The sequence below is a fragment of the Suillus discolor genome (genome assembly GCF_016758755.1).
Source record: "Suillus discolor strain FC423 chromosome Unknown F5147scaffold_46, whole genome shotgun sequence".
Lineage (NCBI taxonomy): Eukaryota > Fungi > Basidiomycota > Agaricomycetes > Boletales > Suillaceae > Suillus > Suillus discolor.
The window spans coordinates 215,468-228,713 of NW_024541293.1; the positions used below are offsets into that span (position 1 = coordinate 215,468).

At 47.8% G+C, this 13,246-nt stretch overlaps 5 protein-coding genes across 5 annotated transcripts; 4 read left to right on the forward strand and 1 right to left on the reverse strand.

Annotated features, from left to right (window-relative positions):
- The first annotated feature begins 1,301 nt into the window (after positions 1–1,301).
- F5147DRAFT_639095 (2 beta-glucan) lies at positions 1,302–3,153 on the forward strand. The gene is made up of 11 exons (XM_041432995.1): positions 1,302–1,589; positions 1,645–1,809; positions 1,866–1,916; positions 2,083–2,110; positions 2,158–2,227; positions 2,280–2,313; positions 2,370–2,483; positions 2,540–2,654; positions 2,714–2,801; positions 2,861–2,917; positions 2,972–3,153. The coding sequence occupies exons 1-11, from the start codon at positions 1,438–1,440 to the stop codon at positions 3,043–3,045; spliced, it is 948 nt and encodes a 315-aa protein (XP_041290312.1). The 5' UTR covers positions 1,302–1,437; the 3' UTR covers positions 3,046–3,153.
- Positions 3,154–4,090: 937 nt separating this feature from the next.
- On the forward strand, positions 4,091–5,092 carry F5147DRAFT_615876 (uncharacterized protein). The gene is made up of 3 exons (XM_041432531.1): positions 4,091–4,197; positions 4,248–4,583; positions 4,635–5,092. Exons 1-3 carry the CDS (start codon positions 4,180–4,182, stop codon positions 4,920–4,922), a joined length of 642 nt encoding a protein of 213 aa, XP_041290313.1. The 5' UTR covers positions 4,091–4,179; the 3' UTR covers positions 4,923–5,092.
- Positions 5,093–7,555, reverse strand: F5147DRAFT_639100 (uncharacterized protein). Its single transcript, XM_041432996.1, has 5 exons — positions 6,776–7,555; positions 6,603–6,725; positions 5,648–6,553; positions 5,521–5,595; positions 5,093–5,474 (listed from the first exon to the last, which is right to left on the reverse strand). Exons 1-5 carry the CDS (start codon positions 7,449–7,451, stop codon positions 5,170–5,172), a joined length of 2,085 nt encoding a protein of 694 aa, XP_041290314.1. The 5' UTR covers positions 7,452–7,555; the 3' UTR covers positions 5,093–5,169.
- Positions 7,556–10,972: 3,417 nt separating this feature from the next.
- On the forward strand, positions 10,973–11,871 carry F5147DRAFT_287195 (uncharacterized protein). The gene is made up of 3 exons (XM_041429043.1): positions 10,973–11,214; positions 11,276–11,403; positions 11,449–11,871. The coding sequence occupies exons 1-3, from the start codon at positions 11,057–11,059 to the stop codon at positions 11,664–11,666; spliced, it is 504 nt and encodes a 167-aa protein (XP_041290315.1). The 5' UTR covers positions 10,973–11,056; the 3' UTR covers positions 11,667–11,871.
- Positions 11,872–12,184: 313 nt separating this feature from the next.
- On the forward strand, positions 12,185–13,183 carry F5147DRAFT_707021 (uncharacterized protein). Its single transcript, XM_041438042.1, has 4 exons — positions 12,185–12,396; positions 12,458–12,585; positions 12,635–12,670; positions 12,732–13,183. The coding sequence occupies exons 1-4, from the start codon at positions 12,269–12,271 to the stop codon at positions 12,974–12,976; spliced, it is 537 nt and encodes a 178-aa protein (XP_041290316.1). The 5' UTR covers positions 12,185–12,268; the 3' UTR covers positions 12,977–13,183.
- Positions 13,184–13,246: the final 63 nt, after the last annotated feature.

Here is a 13,246-nt window from a genome sequence, read left to right on the forward strand (position 1 = left end):
ACCCATCGCTGCTAGGAGGACGAGGAGGGTAATGTTAATGATAGACAACAATCCTAGGACGAATCTGCTTCTGCAGGAGGATCGGGCGTATGGTCTTCACTCATCACGGTGGTCGTAGATTTGGATTGAGTCAATATGAGAGAAATGATGAGGTAACGCTGTGAGAAGGTATTGGACTCATCAGACAATATTATGGACATAACCAACACGTCACTGTTAACTTGAGGCGCTAATCCTTCAACGTGAACCACGCACTTCCCGTCAGTTTATATCGGCGAGCTATTATGTGCACGTCACAGCACACAATAATAATGGAGCATCAAGAGAGCCTAGTCTAGTCCAGAGTCAAATTGCACAACGGTGATATCGCTGTGCCATTCGACTCTGAACTAGACTACTATTGAATCTGCAAGACCACTGAAATGAACGCTTACGACTTCAGCGAGTCATTTGGTCCAGAAAGCTCCGGATTCGCTCAAGTCGAGTAAACTTTTACGCTTATGTAATACAGACTTTCGTATGTAGCATAAACATTCCCAAACACACTATATATCTTCTGCCTTACTCCCAACCCACTCAATGGTCAATTCACATGCAATACAACACACGGTCACTTGATCAAGTGCGATGGAGATAGAGGAGCACCTGTTTCGATGATGCTGTCAAATATGGCAGAAGTAGGACGACAAACCGTGATGTGCATTTATAAAGCGTGCTCCTTCAAAATTGTTCCTTGGTAGAACTGGCAGTACTATTCCCTACTCATCCGGAACCAAAAGGAGAGCACGAGGCAATACAGGGATTAGTCCATGTACATCCTCGGAACATAAAGTGTGTATACCCATCACCATTTGCCGTTATTGGCCACCACCAGCGTAACTTCAGTGGTACCAACACAAATTTGTACGCTCCCTTCCCATATTTTTCGGGGATTTTTGCAGGAACTTGCAAAACGACTTGGGGTTAACGTGCAGTTATCTTTCTGAAGAGGCTCTAATGCTCAATAATGGTGCGAACGTCTGAGCTGATTTATTTCAAGCGACAGGAACTACACAAATTAAAGGCACCGATCCTGTTATATGGGCGCTCCAACTTTATGACGCTGCTCGGGCCTGAGGCCTGAGGTTTGTCAAACTTTGACTCCAGCCTATCTTTTGTTCGTCGCCAAACCTGGCGATAATAATCCATCTTGAGTGTTAGGGGTATCGTTTCGGAAAAGCACCAGCTACATCCTGGTTGAGTGACGTTGGTATGGAGCACACACTTCTGACTATTCTATACAATCTCGTGCACTGTCACATATATCATTTGCAGGTAAGAGCATTGGGAGACATGACCAGATCCGCCATTGGCCTTCATCGCTATAAAGGCAGGATAAACATGGCCCAGAAATCCCCAGTCACCAGTTGAATATTCATCCCTTATTCTTCATTCATCATGCGTATCGACTTTCATTCCTTCGTCATATTAGCCCTCGCTGTAACAATGACGTCGAGTGCTACATACCAAAGGTCGAGCCAGCTCGCAGGCCAGAGCTTCCTTAACGCGTTTAAATTCCAAGCCATCTCGGACCCCACCAACGGCAGAGTGTAAGACATCCCCTGAATCGCAATATTTGGGGGCTGATTCACTCCACGTTCCCAGGACCTATGTCAACGAGAGTACTGCCAAAGCAGATAAACTCGTTTCAGTGGCTAATAATAAACTCACGCTTCGAGCTGACTATACCACGAAATTGTCCTCCTCCGACCCAGGAAGAAAATCTTTTCGAATCATGTCAAATTCCCAATACGAAACTCATGTGGCAATGTACGTCTACGTGAACTTGTGGCACGAGTGCGAAGAATTTTACTTATCTAATCCAGTTTCGACATTGCGCATATGCCACAAGGTTGTGGAACATGGCCAGCTATTTGTGCGTTCAATCTCTTGTGATCGGTTGACTTGAAGCTGACTATGGGTCAGGGTTAGGATTACTCCTTCTCTCAGTGTTTTGACGTCTGACGAGCGCACCACGATGTTATTGATTTAACAGGGTTTGTCCCATTCTCAGCATAATTTCTTTCATTAATATTCACCACAGGAAGTGGGGGCAAACTGGCCGAACGAAGTGTGTTCAGATTGTTGTTTTTTTTCTGTTATAACTCATGGTTACAGGGCGAAATCGACATTGTAGAAGGCGTGAATGATAAAACTCCCAATACATGCAGTCTACACACGAGCTCCAGTAAGATCACGTTCGAGTGGTGAAAACTATGGGTACTCAAATTGGTTTTCAGATTGCACAATGCCCTCTTCTCGCGCAATGTCAGGGTCAGGTTTATCGAGTCTCTAGGTATTTGGTGGTGCCTGATGCAAATTGAATTTAGCACCGTCAGTGGTACGAACTGCTACGCATACGCTAACGGCAATGCGGGGTGTGGGGTCAATATCAACGACAACAAGAGCTATGGCCCGCCGTTTAACAGCAACGGGGGTGGCTGGTATGTACTCCATGTTGGTCATTAGTTCTTGCAGGATAACAGAAAACCATGGCCAGGTATGCGATAGAAAAGCGTTCGACTTACATCAAGATTTTCTTTTGGGAGAGGACGAGTGGCTCTGTTCCAAGCGACGTCAAGTCTCCTGGGTCAAGCATCAATACTAGCCATTGGGTATGTTATTCCCACGCGTTTTTATGTAATTGAATCCCTAACGGAACACAATTTCAAAGGGGACACCCGCCGCGTATTTTCCCGATACTTATTGCGATCTCTCCACTCATTTTGGGGCGCAAAACATTATCATTAACCTTACATTCTGTGTGTGATCATCGTCATTCTTGAACTTTCACCTAACCTGATACACGTGGCTTATCCAGGCGGAGACTGGGCAGGTTCAGTTTACTCCTCGTCTGGATGTCCATCTACATGTGTTGGTGAGTATCCACTCTTCTAGCGAGTCTCTCGAAAAATTCATCCCACATTGTCAGATTATGTAAACAACAACCCATCAGCATTCAAGAATGCTTATTTTGAGTTCAACTCGTTGAACATCTACGAATAAGGCTCGCGTTTTGCGTTGAATGCCGCACCGGCAGCTACAAAGTATTGTGTAATTGTATTGACATCACATGTATGCCCATAAACTAGAATACTTACTGTTTTTATCCCCAAGCGTGATATAGAGATGAATTGCAGCATCGAATCTGATAGCCTCGTACGTATCCCGACGCGGCCGGATCGGCAAGCGCATAAGTACTTTTGGCTGCGGAAGGTCGTCATTTTTTACTCGTACACATTTCGGATAGATATAATTCCTTGCTGTATCATCTACTTTGAAGTCACAGGAACGACGAGACCCGGCACAGCAGTGTTTCTCGTAGCGTTTTAATGTTTTATATTTGTTTATCTATGAAGCTAATCACATTGGCCCCACACTCCACTATCGATATCCTTACGCGTGTGCCTCGAAACAAGGGTTCGTTCTCTGGTCACTTCTTGATCAGGACTATATGTACATAATTCTGGTTGCCTCATGGCATCCGTGCAGTCGCAGCAGAGATGGGTATATTTTTACGGCCACCCCCCAACCACCCCAATAACATGAGGTTCTCCACAGATTCTGATACCATTCTGGGGTGCTTGTAATTGTATTGGAGCCCGCTGCATGGCCGTAATATGTGGGTGCGGGAAGCGCCCTTTAGTGCGCCGTTCGTGGGAGCGTGTCTACAGCTTACGTTTCCGTGCTCAAACGAGCCAGTGATAATTATCCATGTAATGTACCTTGAAGCTTATGACTTTCGCGGCGGAGAAACACACGGAAGCAATGACATGGACATCCAATTTAAAAAACAAGCCAGGCCATAGGCATTGTTCGTTGGTTCAAAATAGGTCCAGCTTCGAAGAACTACCTAAAGACAGGTGTTCCGCGGGCCCACAATTTGACCGTGACTCGTAGCCGATTCACATGCACTCATTATGTTACAGTCATTGGATTCAGGACTATCTTCATCAATTTGTGGGTCAGTTACCATATATAGGCTAATGACGATCCTTCTTCGCGGGTTCTTCGTGGGTAATGGGCATGCACGTAAGCCACGAGGCGGATATGAACGCCTTACATAAGAGTCTGTTCGCGATGTGGCACAGCACAGGGGTCTCTCTCATCTTCTGTGTTCTATAAGCCCTCCCATATACTATGTCTTCTGGTTTAGAGGTAAGCTCCGACCAAATTCCCTTGAATTGATTTTTGACAGAAAAATATAGCGAAGAAGGAGCGAAAGCGCCAATTCAAGGCGTACGCTCACTCCACCTCCCGTCGACGACACGCCCCTCGCCGCATTCTTCGCTCAATTCGCAGCATTCTCCTTCAACGAGAGCCAGTCCTCAAACAAGAACTTTGACCGTCTCGTCAAAGTCTTGAAATGTGACGTCGAAGATACTCAGAGGCGCATAGTAGTACGAGAGGGATTCAAAGACGCGCTCGTTCAGGAATTCAACACGCATTTCGGGACTGACGGAAACGACATTTCGAACTGGCAGAATTTATGCCGCGTGCTGAGAATTGATCCTGTTCCGGATTCAATTGAGGCGTGTCGTCAGGTTTGTGGATCGTTATTGTAGCGAGTTATCGTGGCTGAGGCGCTTGTGTAGCGCGTTTGGGACACGCATGTCAACCTTGTAGACCTGGTTGATTCAGCGAGGACTGGGAAGCCTGTAAAGCTGTTTGCGTCCTTGGGAGAGTTGACAGCATATACTCTCCAGCAGAAGCCGAAGAAATTCTTTCCGAAGGAGAATGCGTATCAAGGCGGGTTACTGAAGGAGTTGCTAAGAGAGATCATAAACCCGTACTTCGGGAAACGGAGGAACGGGAGTGCGAAGAGAAAGGAAAGAAAGAGGAAACAGAAGGCCGCAAGGGCAGCAGCGGTACTTGACTTTTAGTGGTGAAGACTGACCGGAGCTGTCCCTTTGAATTCGTTTCGCAACATTCGCTTTCATTACGTTCTCTGTACCATTAGCATGCGCACTATAACCTGTCAACAGTTTGTAATTTATCTCGCAGATGAAATGCACGTTCAAATCCACAACACTGCAGTTAAATTACTAGCAGTACCCTAGAATCGTGTATTAAGGCCTACCACTATCATATTATAACTCTGTGACGTCTTGTATATTCTAGTGTGCGTAGTCACTCTGCCTCCAACATGCCAACCTGCAGCGGTTCCCTTGTGCTGGCGAGCATATTTGGATTACGTGACTTAATGTCCCCGTATGTCCTTTCTAGCTGCCCAATCTTCTCAGAAAGTAAGCGCGCTTCGTCACTGGCCTTGAATGATTCCTTGATAGCGTCGACAACGACCAAATTGTTGCGCTGGAGATCGCTGTGAAGGCGCGCGAGGCGTACTCGAGTATCGAGAAGTATGCTTTCTGGCTGATCCCCTGAAGTGCGTTCGAGAGGTGATGATGGAGTAGTGACCCGTGCGTTCGCAAATGCTGGAACTAAATAAGATACCGTTCTCTCCGTCAGATAAACACTCACCCTTTGAAAACACGTCTGGAAGTTCCTGCACAGAAACCTTCTTCCGGTGCGAAATGAACGCACTATTCTGGCGACCTATATACGTCTGTTCGAGCAAGGATGCGATTCAAAGATCACATAGACAGACCTGATCGATTCCGCCTTGGAAGACGGCGAGATCTTGACAGTCCATCCTCACCCGACTCTGGTGTGGATTCTATGCTCCGTTTCTTACGATGCCGAGTAGTGCTGGATTCCGCTTGATCGTGGGGAGAAGACGAATACGAGGAACGATCGCTGTCCGACGAACGACTGCGACGCGAACTGGGGGTTTTCACCATTGGGCTACCACCGCTGTCTTCACCAGTAGGCAACTCCTTTTGATTGAGGACAGGGGTGGACGGCCGCGACATTCCGCATGCATCAGTGAGGAGACCTTCTGAGATATTGTGCCACCTCGTTAATAACCAAACCATCATCTTCTGCGATGACACCTTCGCCGTCGCACCAAAAATCTTGTGCCCAAAGATCCGCGCGATATCCTCGAATTGGATGCCGTTCTCAGGACAAAGGGGAAGTTGGGTGAAAAATCCGCAGAGGTAAATCAGTAGGGAGAGATTGCCTATAGGCAGGAAGCGGAGGATTATTTGTGCAATCATGATCTGATGGCGCTCGATATCACCGTCGTGACTAAGGTGAAGGTCGTCCTGGACTTGTTTCTGATGCTGTCGGGCTGTTATGGGAAGCAAGGGTGGCAGCTCGCCTTTATCACGTTTCTCCTCTTCTTCCGCATCCTGTTGGCTTCGCCTTACCTCCTCGCGCTTCACGCTGGGCTTGACGCACCAGTGCCAAAATCCACCGTAAAGTTTAGGATCGAGGAGAGGTTGGGGAAGAGTGGAGATGAACGTGGATAAGACAGCGCAGATGTCTGGCATGGTCTGCCCGTGCATGCTGAATTGAGCCCCATAATCGGTGCTGGAACTGTAGATGTCGATCAATTGCATGTGCCGATCGAGGTTAGGCAATGTACGGAACAGCCCCTGTTGGTAAATACCTGATGAGGGTAAATGATGGATCAATTCAAGGGAGAGAAGATGTGGTACCCGTTCTGGTCAGCTCTTCTACACAGGCAACGACAAGGGTCGGTACGTCGTGCTGGTGTTCGCCGATGGTGATCGTGGATGATGCATGGATCAACACATCACGCAACGGCGCTCCTATCACACCTGTCTGAATGTTAGTGTAACACAAAAACTACACGCAAAACACAACAGACGAAATTTTGGATCTCTCTTCTCAGCACCGCCCTTGCGCTTTTCACGAAGCTTCTCTCGTAAATCTCCTTCTTCTCTATACATTTCCATTACATCCTCGTCAAAAGAAATGTGATCCATCGCACGATGCTTCTCACGTCGAACGAGCTTGTCGAGCCTAGGGTACAAGATGTGTGGCTTTGGTCGGGGTGCATAAGGTTTTCCACGGTCTAACAGCGTCTTCGGCTCGCGCTGTGGCTGATCTTCCTCGAGGCGCCTGCTACCTCGTGGTAGATGGGTATTTGAGGAAGGGGGAACATTGTGGTGTGACGTGTAATCGAGTTGAAGTCCGCATGCCCGAGCCTGCCTGTCCCTCTCTATTTCCGCGGATGACGGTCTGGGTATGCGCCTGATGTCTGGCATGGACGCAGAGACATCGCGAGTACCGTTCTGCTGTTGTTGGAAAGCATGTGGTGGCAGGGATGTACGTTTTTGATGGTCGCCATGATCGCGAGGTGATTGCTGGTAATCGGTGGGATGTGGAGGATTATACTGCTGGTGTCTCGACTCATATCCACGAGGCATCCACTGTGCCTGACCACGACTATATGGGGTGGCGAGTAAGTGGGAAGAGTCATTGTACGTTGAGGGAAGTAAACTGGGAGTTTGATACGGGGGATGTATATCCATGCGAGGCATCAAGGCAAGAGGTCGTGATGGTCGAGGAACTTGAAGGGAGTGATCTAAAGGGTAAGGAGGGATTAGAGGGTTTGGTTTGCGTAAGATGCTGCGCGGACGCAGGCTGTCGTTGGGTGGATGGGCGCCAGGAGTTCTCGGGCTGTCGTTGCCGTCAAAGCTCGGTCGGTCACCCGAGCGAGATGGCGGATAATGAGTATACGAGGCAGATCGCATCCTGAGGCCAGCAGGAAGGAAAGATAAAACCTCGAAATATCAAGTACCAATGGACACAAGTGGACCTTGCTACGAAGGATGAACGTGGTTTAAGAAAGAGAAATGAACATCCAGTGCTGCGTGAAGAAGACTCTTTTAAGATAGCTTAGTCGAACTCTGGAGACCCTACTAAGTATTCAGACCGGTCGAGGCTGAGACGCCGTACGTATTATGGGATGTGGGGCTTTTTAAGGTTGGTGCAAGTGCAATTTCATTTTAGACTGACTCTATGATAGAGCGCGTCTATATCTAGAGATGGGAATTACACGGGGAGAAAACCGAGAGAAAGCTCACAGCGTGTCTGATTGTGATAAATCTGGAGCTTGAAAAGAGGTGAGGGTTACGTGTATGGTTGCACAAACGAAATCTAAACATTTGACGAACCGTGAGTCTCGGAAAACTAGACCAACCTAAAAAGTATTAGAGTGATACTGGAGTGACTGAGTCAGGACCCTAGGTCCGATGAGAACATCCAGGCAGGTCCAGGCAAAGCCAGGTCTAGACCCTGAACCGCATATGATCCCCCTCCGTGGGCTCAAAAAATGTGGTGAAGAACTGTAAAGCTTCGTCAGACCGAGCAAGCTCCATGGGGCTTTATAGAACCGTTAATAAGGCGCCAGGACTGACAAAACGTGCTTTCTAGATGAAGAGAATTACTCGAGTCTAAGGTTTGCTAAATTCGAGCAAAAGGAAATGTTCCTGGCAAGGACCGCAGCCCCACTGCGTTAGCCAGCGCCGAGTCTCGGTCACGGTGATAACGGACATGCTATCCGAGACCCCGCAGTCGCTATGTAAGTGCAAGTTTGTGTGCTACAGTGCTATTTGTCTACTATTTTATTGCACAGGACTAGTAACTAATCATATGTGATTTGACTGATCAATGCGAGCATGAGGACGAGGCCTAGGCTCAATTGAAAGTAATAGAAAAGACACCATGAGGGTGTGAAAAAGAGATGGCACGGTGGAATATCCGAGAGATAACTAATTAGGTAGCTTCGCAGTATGAAAGAGACTGGGGTTCAAAATTTAAATAGATACATGTGAGATAGAAAACGTTAGCGAAGCGGCAAGTGACATGATTGGCTGCCAAGTTGTCTCAGCCAATCAAATTAAATCATGTGACCAGTACATTAGTAAGCAGCGTCGGGGAGCGAATATGATTCTAGGGACAGGCACTCTTTGACAGCGTATACTACTCATGCCACACTTCATCCTCTATACAACGCTGTCTGGTTACCATGATAAATCGTCAGTCTTTTTGCCAAGCCCGATGGCTACGTCAGCTTCGACCTGTCAGCTTATTCTGAGGACACCCATGGTATGATTGTATACTACTTTCATCAATTGCATGTATAGTCGCCATACTGGTGACTGTATACCATAATGTTCAAAGAATTGACCAGCTCGAAAATCGAGTAAAGGTCGCGGGCTCTAGCACGAATGTGCTCTAGTCCACCCGCCAGGTTATTGTGAATATTCACCTCACTAGGTGGACCCCTTCGACATAGCAGAAATTTTGGGAGCAGGGTATGTATTCAGCCGCAGGTCCCTCCATGGACTCAGATTTCAAGGCGCGGGGATCTCGTTATATTTATAAAATTTACGGCTTAAACCGACTATGCTACTGTCGGAAATACGGTATAGTTTGTGAGACATGGCGAATCCCGAGACGTTGACGAAGATGACATACTAGGCCTTGTATCGATTCTGCACGGACGGAACCCATAAGGAAACTCGCATCGCAGATCTTGAAAAGATGTGCATCGGTAATATTGCGGTGAAACTTCACCCTCACCGCGTCATATTGGTCTAGCCACTGACCGATAAGTTCATAGCAGAGAATATCACACGTGAGTACCATTTAACATTAATATTGATCAGTGTACTCATATATATATATATTTCGTTCTGCATTGGACTACTAGCCTACTACTCACCACTCTAGAGAAACCGTTTCTATCCAAGCGAACGTCGTTTTCGCTTATTTTCTCCGACCAGCCAATATTGTTACTGTACGCGCATCAGGGCAAAATAACGGACACTGTTCCGCCGCTTTGACACTAGCTAACGACGTTGCTGGCTAAAACTTCACGTTTGAAGAGTGGCAAGTACAACATGTTATTACACTGAAGAATCCTCGCCGTTGGCTGAAGCTGCTGTATGTTGGTCTTAACCCCGGATCTACGAGTTACAAACTGGTCAGTATTGTATATTATTACTATGCTTCATGGTGGCGCGCTGATTCATTACGTTTTTGGTAGCTTGGGTTCCGACACTGCGGAAACAATTATCCAATTCTCACCTGTTCAGGCGGTAATCGGTCTTTCCGATTTGTCTTCTGCACTCGAAATTCAATGGTTACCCTCCATCCGCGTCATTAAATAACCATTGGAACGGAAATGAAACGCAAAACAAATATCACCACACGTCGCAAGAACCTTGACCCCATTTCTGATACTACATAGTACATACGATTCAGATGCTGACGCTCTTTGATGCACAAGTTGGTCTGTGTGTGAATCAATTGATGCAGCACCGTTCCGGAACCATCCTGGGCTCCGGCAGCCGCTCCGCAGGGTTCCGGCCGCGTGGTCGACGTCTCAATTTCGGTCGTTGCGGTGATTTTCATCTTGTTGCCACTTGCGGCGTTGTGGCGCTGTTTGTTTCATTTAAAACGAGCTTCTATGTACCCGTGGCGCTGCCACGAACCCTGTTGTGTCTTTGGCCACAGATGCCGCGTACTTCACACTCCACTTCTGAAGCACCTGTTGCCAACATAAATTCAAAGTAGTGGTTGAATATATATTCTTTTACAAAAAATATATCTGTCAGTACAACAAAGACGATAATTTAAGCGGGTCTCAGAAATTGAGGAAGAACATCGATCATCAGGTGTGACCGTGTGTGGGAGGACAGGTCACAGACTACCGAAAGCCACGTTGCGAGCATTCCCATCACTCACTGAGCTTGAGCGCCAAGTATTTTAGCAAAAGGTCCGATGCTAGCCCCAGAGAAAACATCAAAAAGAAACAGTAAAGAAAGAAAGAGAAAGACAAGAGCATTGATGCAGATGCACTCACTCAAGAGCCTCCCCACACCGCATCAATATATCGTCATGATTTTCGTAATCAGCGTGCACAGAAAGTCCGATGTGCCTCGGCACCTGTCGAAAACCTGCCAGTAGCCAGGTTGCCCTAGATTGCCAAGCTCCTTGCCAGGGCCTACGTAGTCCGCGCATATCGATCGATCAATGAGCATGCCAGCAAGTGCCAGCTGCCCCGACAGCCTTCCCACGGTTACACTTTAAATGCAAAGCGCACCTGTTGCCAACTCAAGAATACTACACGCCGATCATGCTTTTCAAGTCACTTTTCGTCCTCGCAACAGCAGCTCTGACTGCCTACGCTCAATCAGCGACCACGACGTCTGACGCCGCGGTTCCAAGTGGTGTTACCCCGTGCATCCTTTCATGCTCGTCCCAAGCCGCTTCCGCAGGAAACTGCTCCAGCTTGTAAGTTGGCTAGGTTTCAAACAGCATTTGAGCATTCTGAATCTCACATGCTCAATATTAGCTCTGACCTTACATGTGTTTGCACCTCCACTGCATTCCAGGACGCTGCCGGCGCGTGTCTGCAGGCTAACTGCACTACTGCCGAGGTCGCTCAGGCCCAAGCACTTCAACAATCTGAGTGCGCGTCAAGTATGTCGTTCTTTCCAAAGTGTGTACTGGGGCTGATGAGATTAGTTTCGGGGAACTCTACCACCACCACGAGTGGGACATCGACATCGACCTCGACCTCGACCAACACATCCCCCGCTACAACTGCTTCGGGTGCCAAAACTTCAGCAGCAACCTCATCTGGTGCTGCCACGGGTCTCGCGCCTTCGCTTGCTCTCAACAGTGCATTCGGTGGGCTCGTTGCCCTTGCTGGCACCCTTATTGGAGCGGCGTTCGTCGTGTGATCCGGTCAGCGTAGATGGCAATATTTATATTCGCATCGTCACCGGGGGTTAACCTTACTTTGATATCTTCTATTATTTTATTCGAGTTACAAACACTTTTACTTGGATGTTTTAGAATCTTGAGGTCGGCGTTAGACGTCAGCCAGGACTACGACGTTCGGTTACTACGTACATACCTATTGCTTGGCGCCACTCTCCCCTTCAGGGCTCGAGGTAACCAGGTGTCACCATTCAGATACATACATCATAATTAGTTTTTGCACCCCTTGGTAGCATCCTCAATTTGACTATTCGGTAAATATCGTGGGTTGATGAGTAGGGGTGATTTCCAGGAGTGGTGCTGAGAGCAAAGAGGAGTCCAAGTTCCGCTTTGCGCATTGCCCTGGCCCAGCGCTGGCACAGCTGCACCCTAAATGCCGATTGCCTTGCGGTTTAGGCCATGCAGTGTTTGATTGTGATAAAAAATATGGGCGACGTGGGTACGTAGATGGTGGCAGAGATTAAAGCATGATGGTTCGATTGATTGCCCGCTTTCAAAGTTCCAACCGTAGCTATTAGAAATTAGCGCCCAAATCTCTTTGTGCTAGACCTCGTTGCCGGGCATGCACTGTTCACTCGTTTTCGTCTTTTTTTTAGCTTTCGGTTTCTGTGCCGCACAGAACTATACACTTCCTGAATGTGCGCAAGTCTGTGCGGGGACGGCTGCGACGGCGGCTGGCTGTTATTCGTTGTGAGTGCCCAATTTTGAGCCAAGTTTGTCTAAAAATTATTAAAATCATTGCCGTACATAGCTCGAACAGTACATGCGTCTGTGCCTCCCAGCCCTTTCAAGCAGCCATTCAGTCATGCTTCAATACGAGCTGCAATATAACAACCCAAGGCACTGCTTGGCTGTATTACAGCAACTTGTGCACTAACGGTGGGTCTTTTATATGCATTGAGTGAAAAAACGTTTCTCATATGCGCAGGTTCCTCGGCCGGTTCCGGTGCAAGTACATTCTCAGGTAATTAGCGCTCAGCAGTCATATAGTAATTGAATTCCTGGGTGTTGACCGTCACACGCAGCCTCAGGCCAGTCTACTACAACCACGAGTGTCAGTGCTGCTACTAGCACTGCACCGGGACCCGTAACCTCGAATACATCGTCAACCCACACATCCTCACTGTCATCCGTTGGGTCGGCGAGTGTTTCGTCTACTACGACCTCTGCACACGAAACTCCGACATCAACTTCTGGAGCACTTGCGACTGAAATCAAGATGCTACATGGCCTCATGGCGCTCGTCGTTGGCGGTGCTCTGATCTTGTGATATGCGAATTAGATGTTGGCTATAGAACCGGAGGCGATATCGTGCAGGCGTAGGTATACAGGTGTTCTTGCAGTCGGAAGCCTTCGAAGGCCCCTGGAGACCGGGGCGAGCCTAACTCATGGACTTTGTTATATATATCCAAAAGGACCTTTTGTCGGGTCGTATCCTAATAGTAACAGGATTAATATAGCCACGTATATCTGTCAGAATGTGTCGACGGTAATACGTGACATGTGCAAAGCGGGAACTAGACAAGTACTGAACCTGTAT

Bases quoted from the DNA above. Each gene is read 5' to 3' on its own strand.
- F5147DRAFT_707021 (XM_041438042.1), top strand. From the start codon at position 12,269: ATGCACTGTTCACTCGTTTTCGTCTTTTTTTTAGCTTTCGGTTTCTGT. The intron at 12,397-12,457 runs GTGAGTGCCCAA...TGCCGTACATAG, and splicing joins GCGGCTGGCTGTTATTCGTT to CTCGAACAGTACATGCGTCT. The intron at 12,671-12,731 runs GTAATTAGCGCT...CGTCACACGCAG, and splicing joins CGGTGCAAGTACATTCTCAG to CCTCAGGCCAGTCTACTACA.
- F5147DRAFT_287195 (XM_041429043.1), top strand. From the start codon at position 11,057: ATGCTTTTCAAGTCACTTTTCGTCCTCGCAACAGCAGCTCTGACTGCC. The intron at 11,215-11,275 runs GTAAGTTGGCTA...GCTCAATATTAG, and splicing joins GCAGGAAACTGCTCCAGCTT to CTCTGACCTTACATGTGTTT. The intron at 11,404-11,448 runs GTATGTCGTTCT...TGATGAGATTAG, and splicing joins ACAATCTGAGTGCGCGTCAA to TTTCGGGGAACTCTACCACC.
- F5147DRAFT_639095 (XM_041432995.1), top strand. From the start codon at position 1,438: ATGCGTATCGACTTTCATTCCTTCGTCATATTAGCCCTCGCTGTAACA. The intron at 1,917-2,082 runs TGCGTTCAATCT...ATATTCACCACA, and splicing joins GGAACATGGCCAGCTATTTG to GGAAGTGGGGGCAAACTGGC. The intron at 2,111-2,157 runs GTGTGTTCAGAT...TCATGGTTACAG, and splicing joins GGGCAAACTGGCCGAACGAA to GGCGAAATCGACATTGTAGA.
- F5147DRAFT_615876 (XM_041432531.1), top strand. The intron at 4,584-4,634 runs GTTTGTGGATCG...GCGCTTGTGTAG, and splicing joins CAATTGAGGCGTGTCGTCAG to CGCGTTTGGGACACGCATGT.
- F5147DRAFT_639100 (XM_041432996.1), bottom strand. From the start codon at position 7,451: ATGCCTCGCATGGATATACATCCCCCGTATCAAACTCCCAGTTTACTT. The intron at 6,554-6,602 runs GTACCACATCTT...TACCCTCATCAG, and splicing joins AGAAGAGCTGACCAGAACGG to GTATTTACCAACAGGGGCTG. The intron at 5,475-5,520 runs GTGAGTGTTTAT...ATTTAGTTCCAG, and splicing joins TCCAGACGTGTTTTCAAAGG to CATTTGCGAACGCACGGGTC.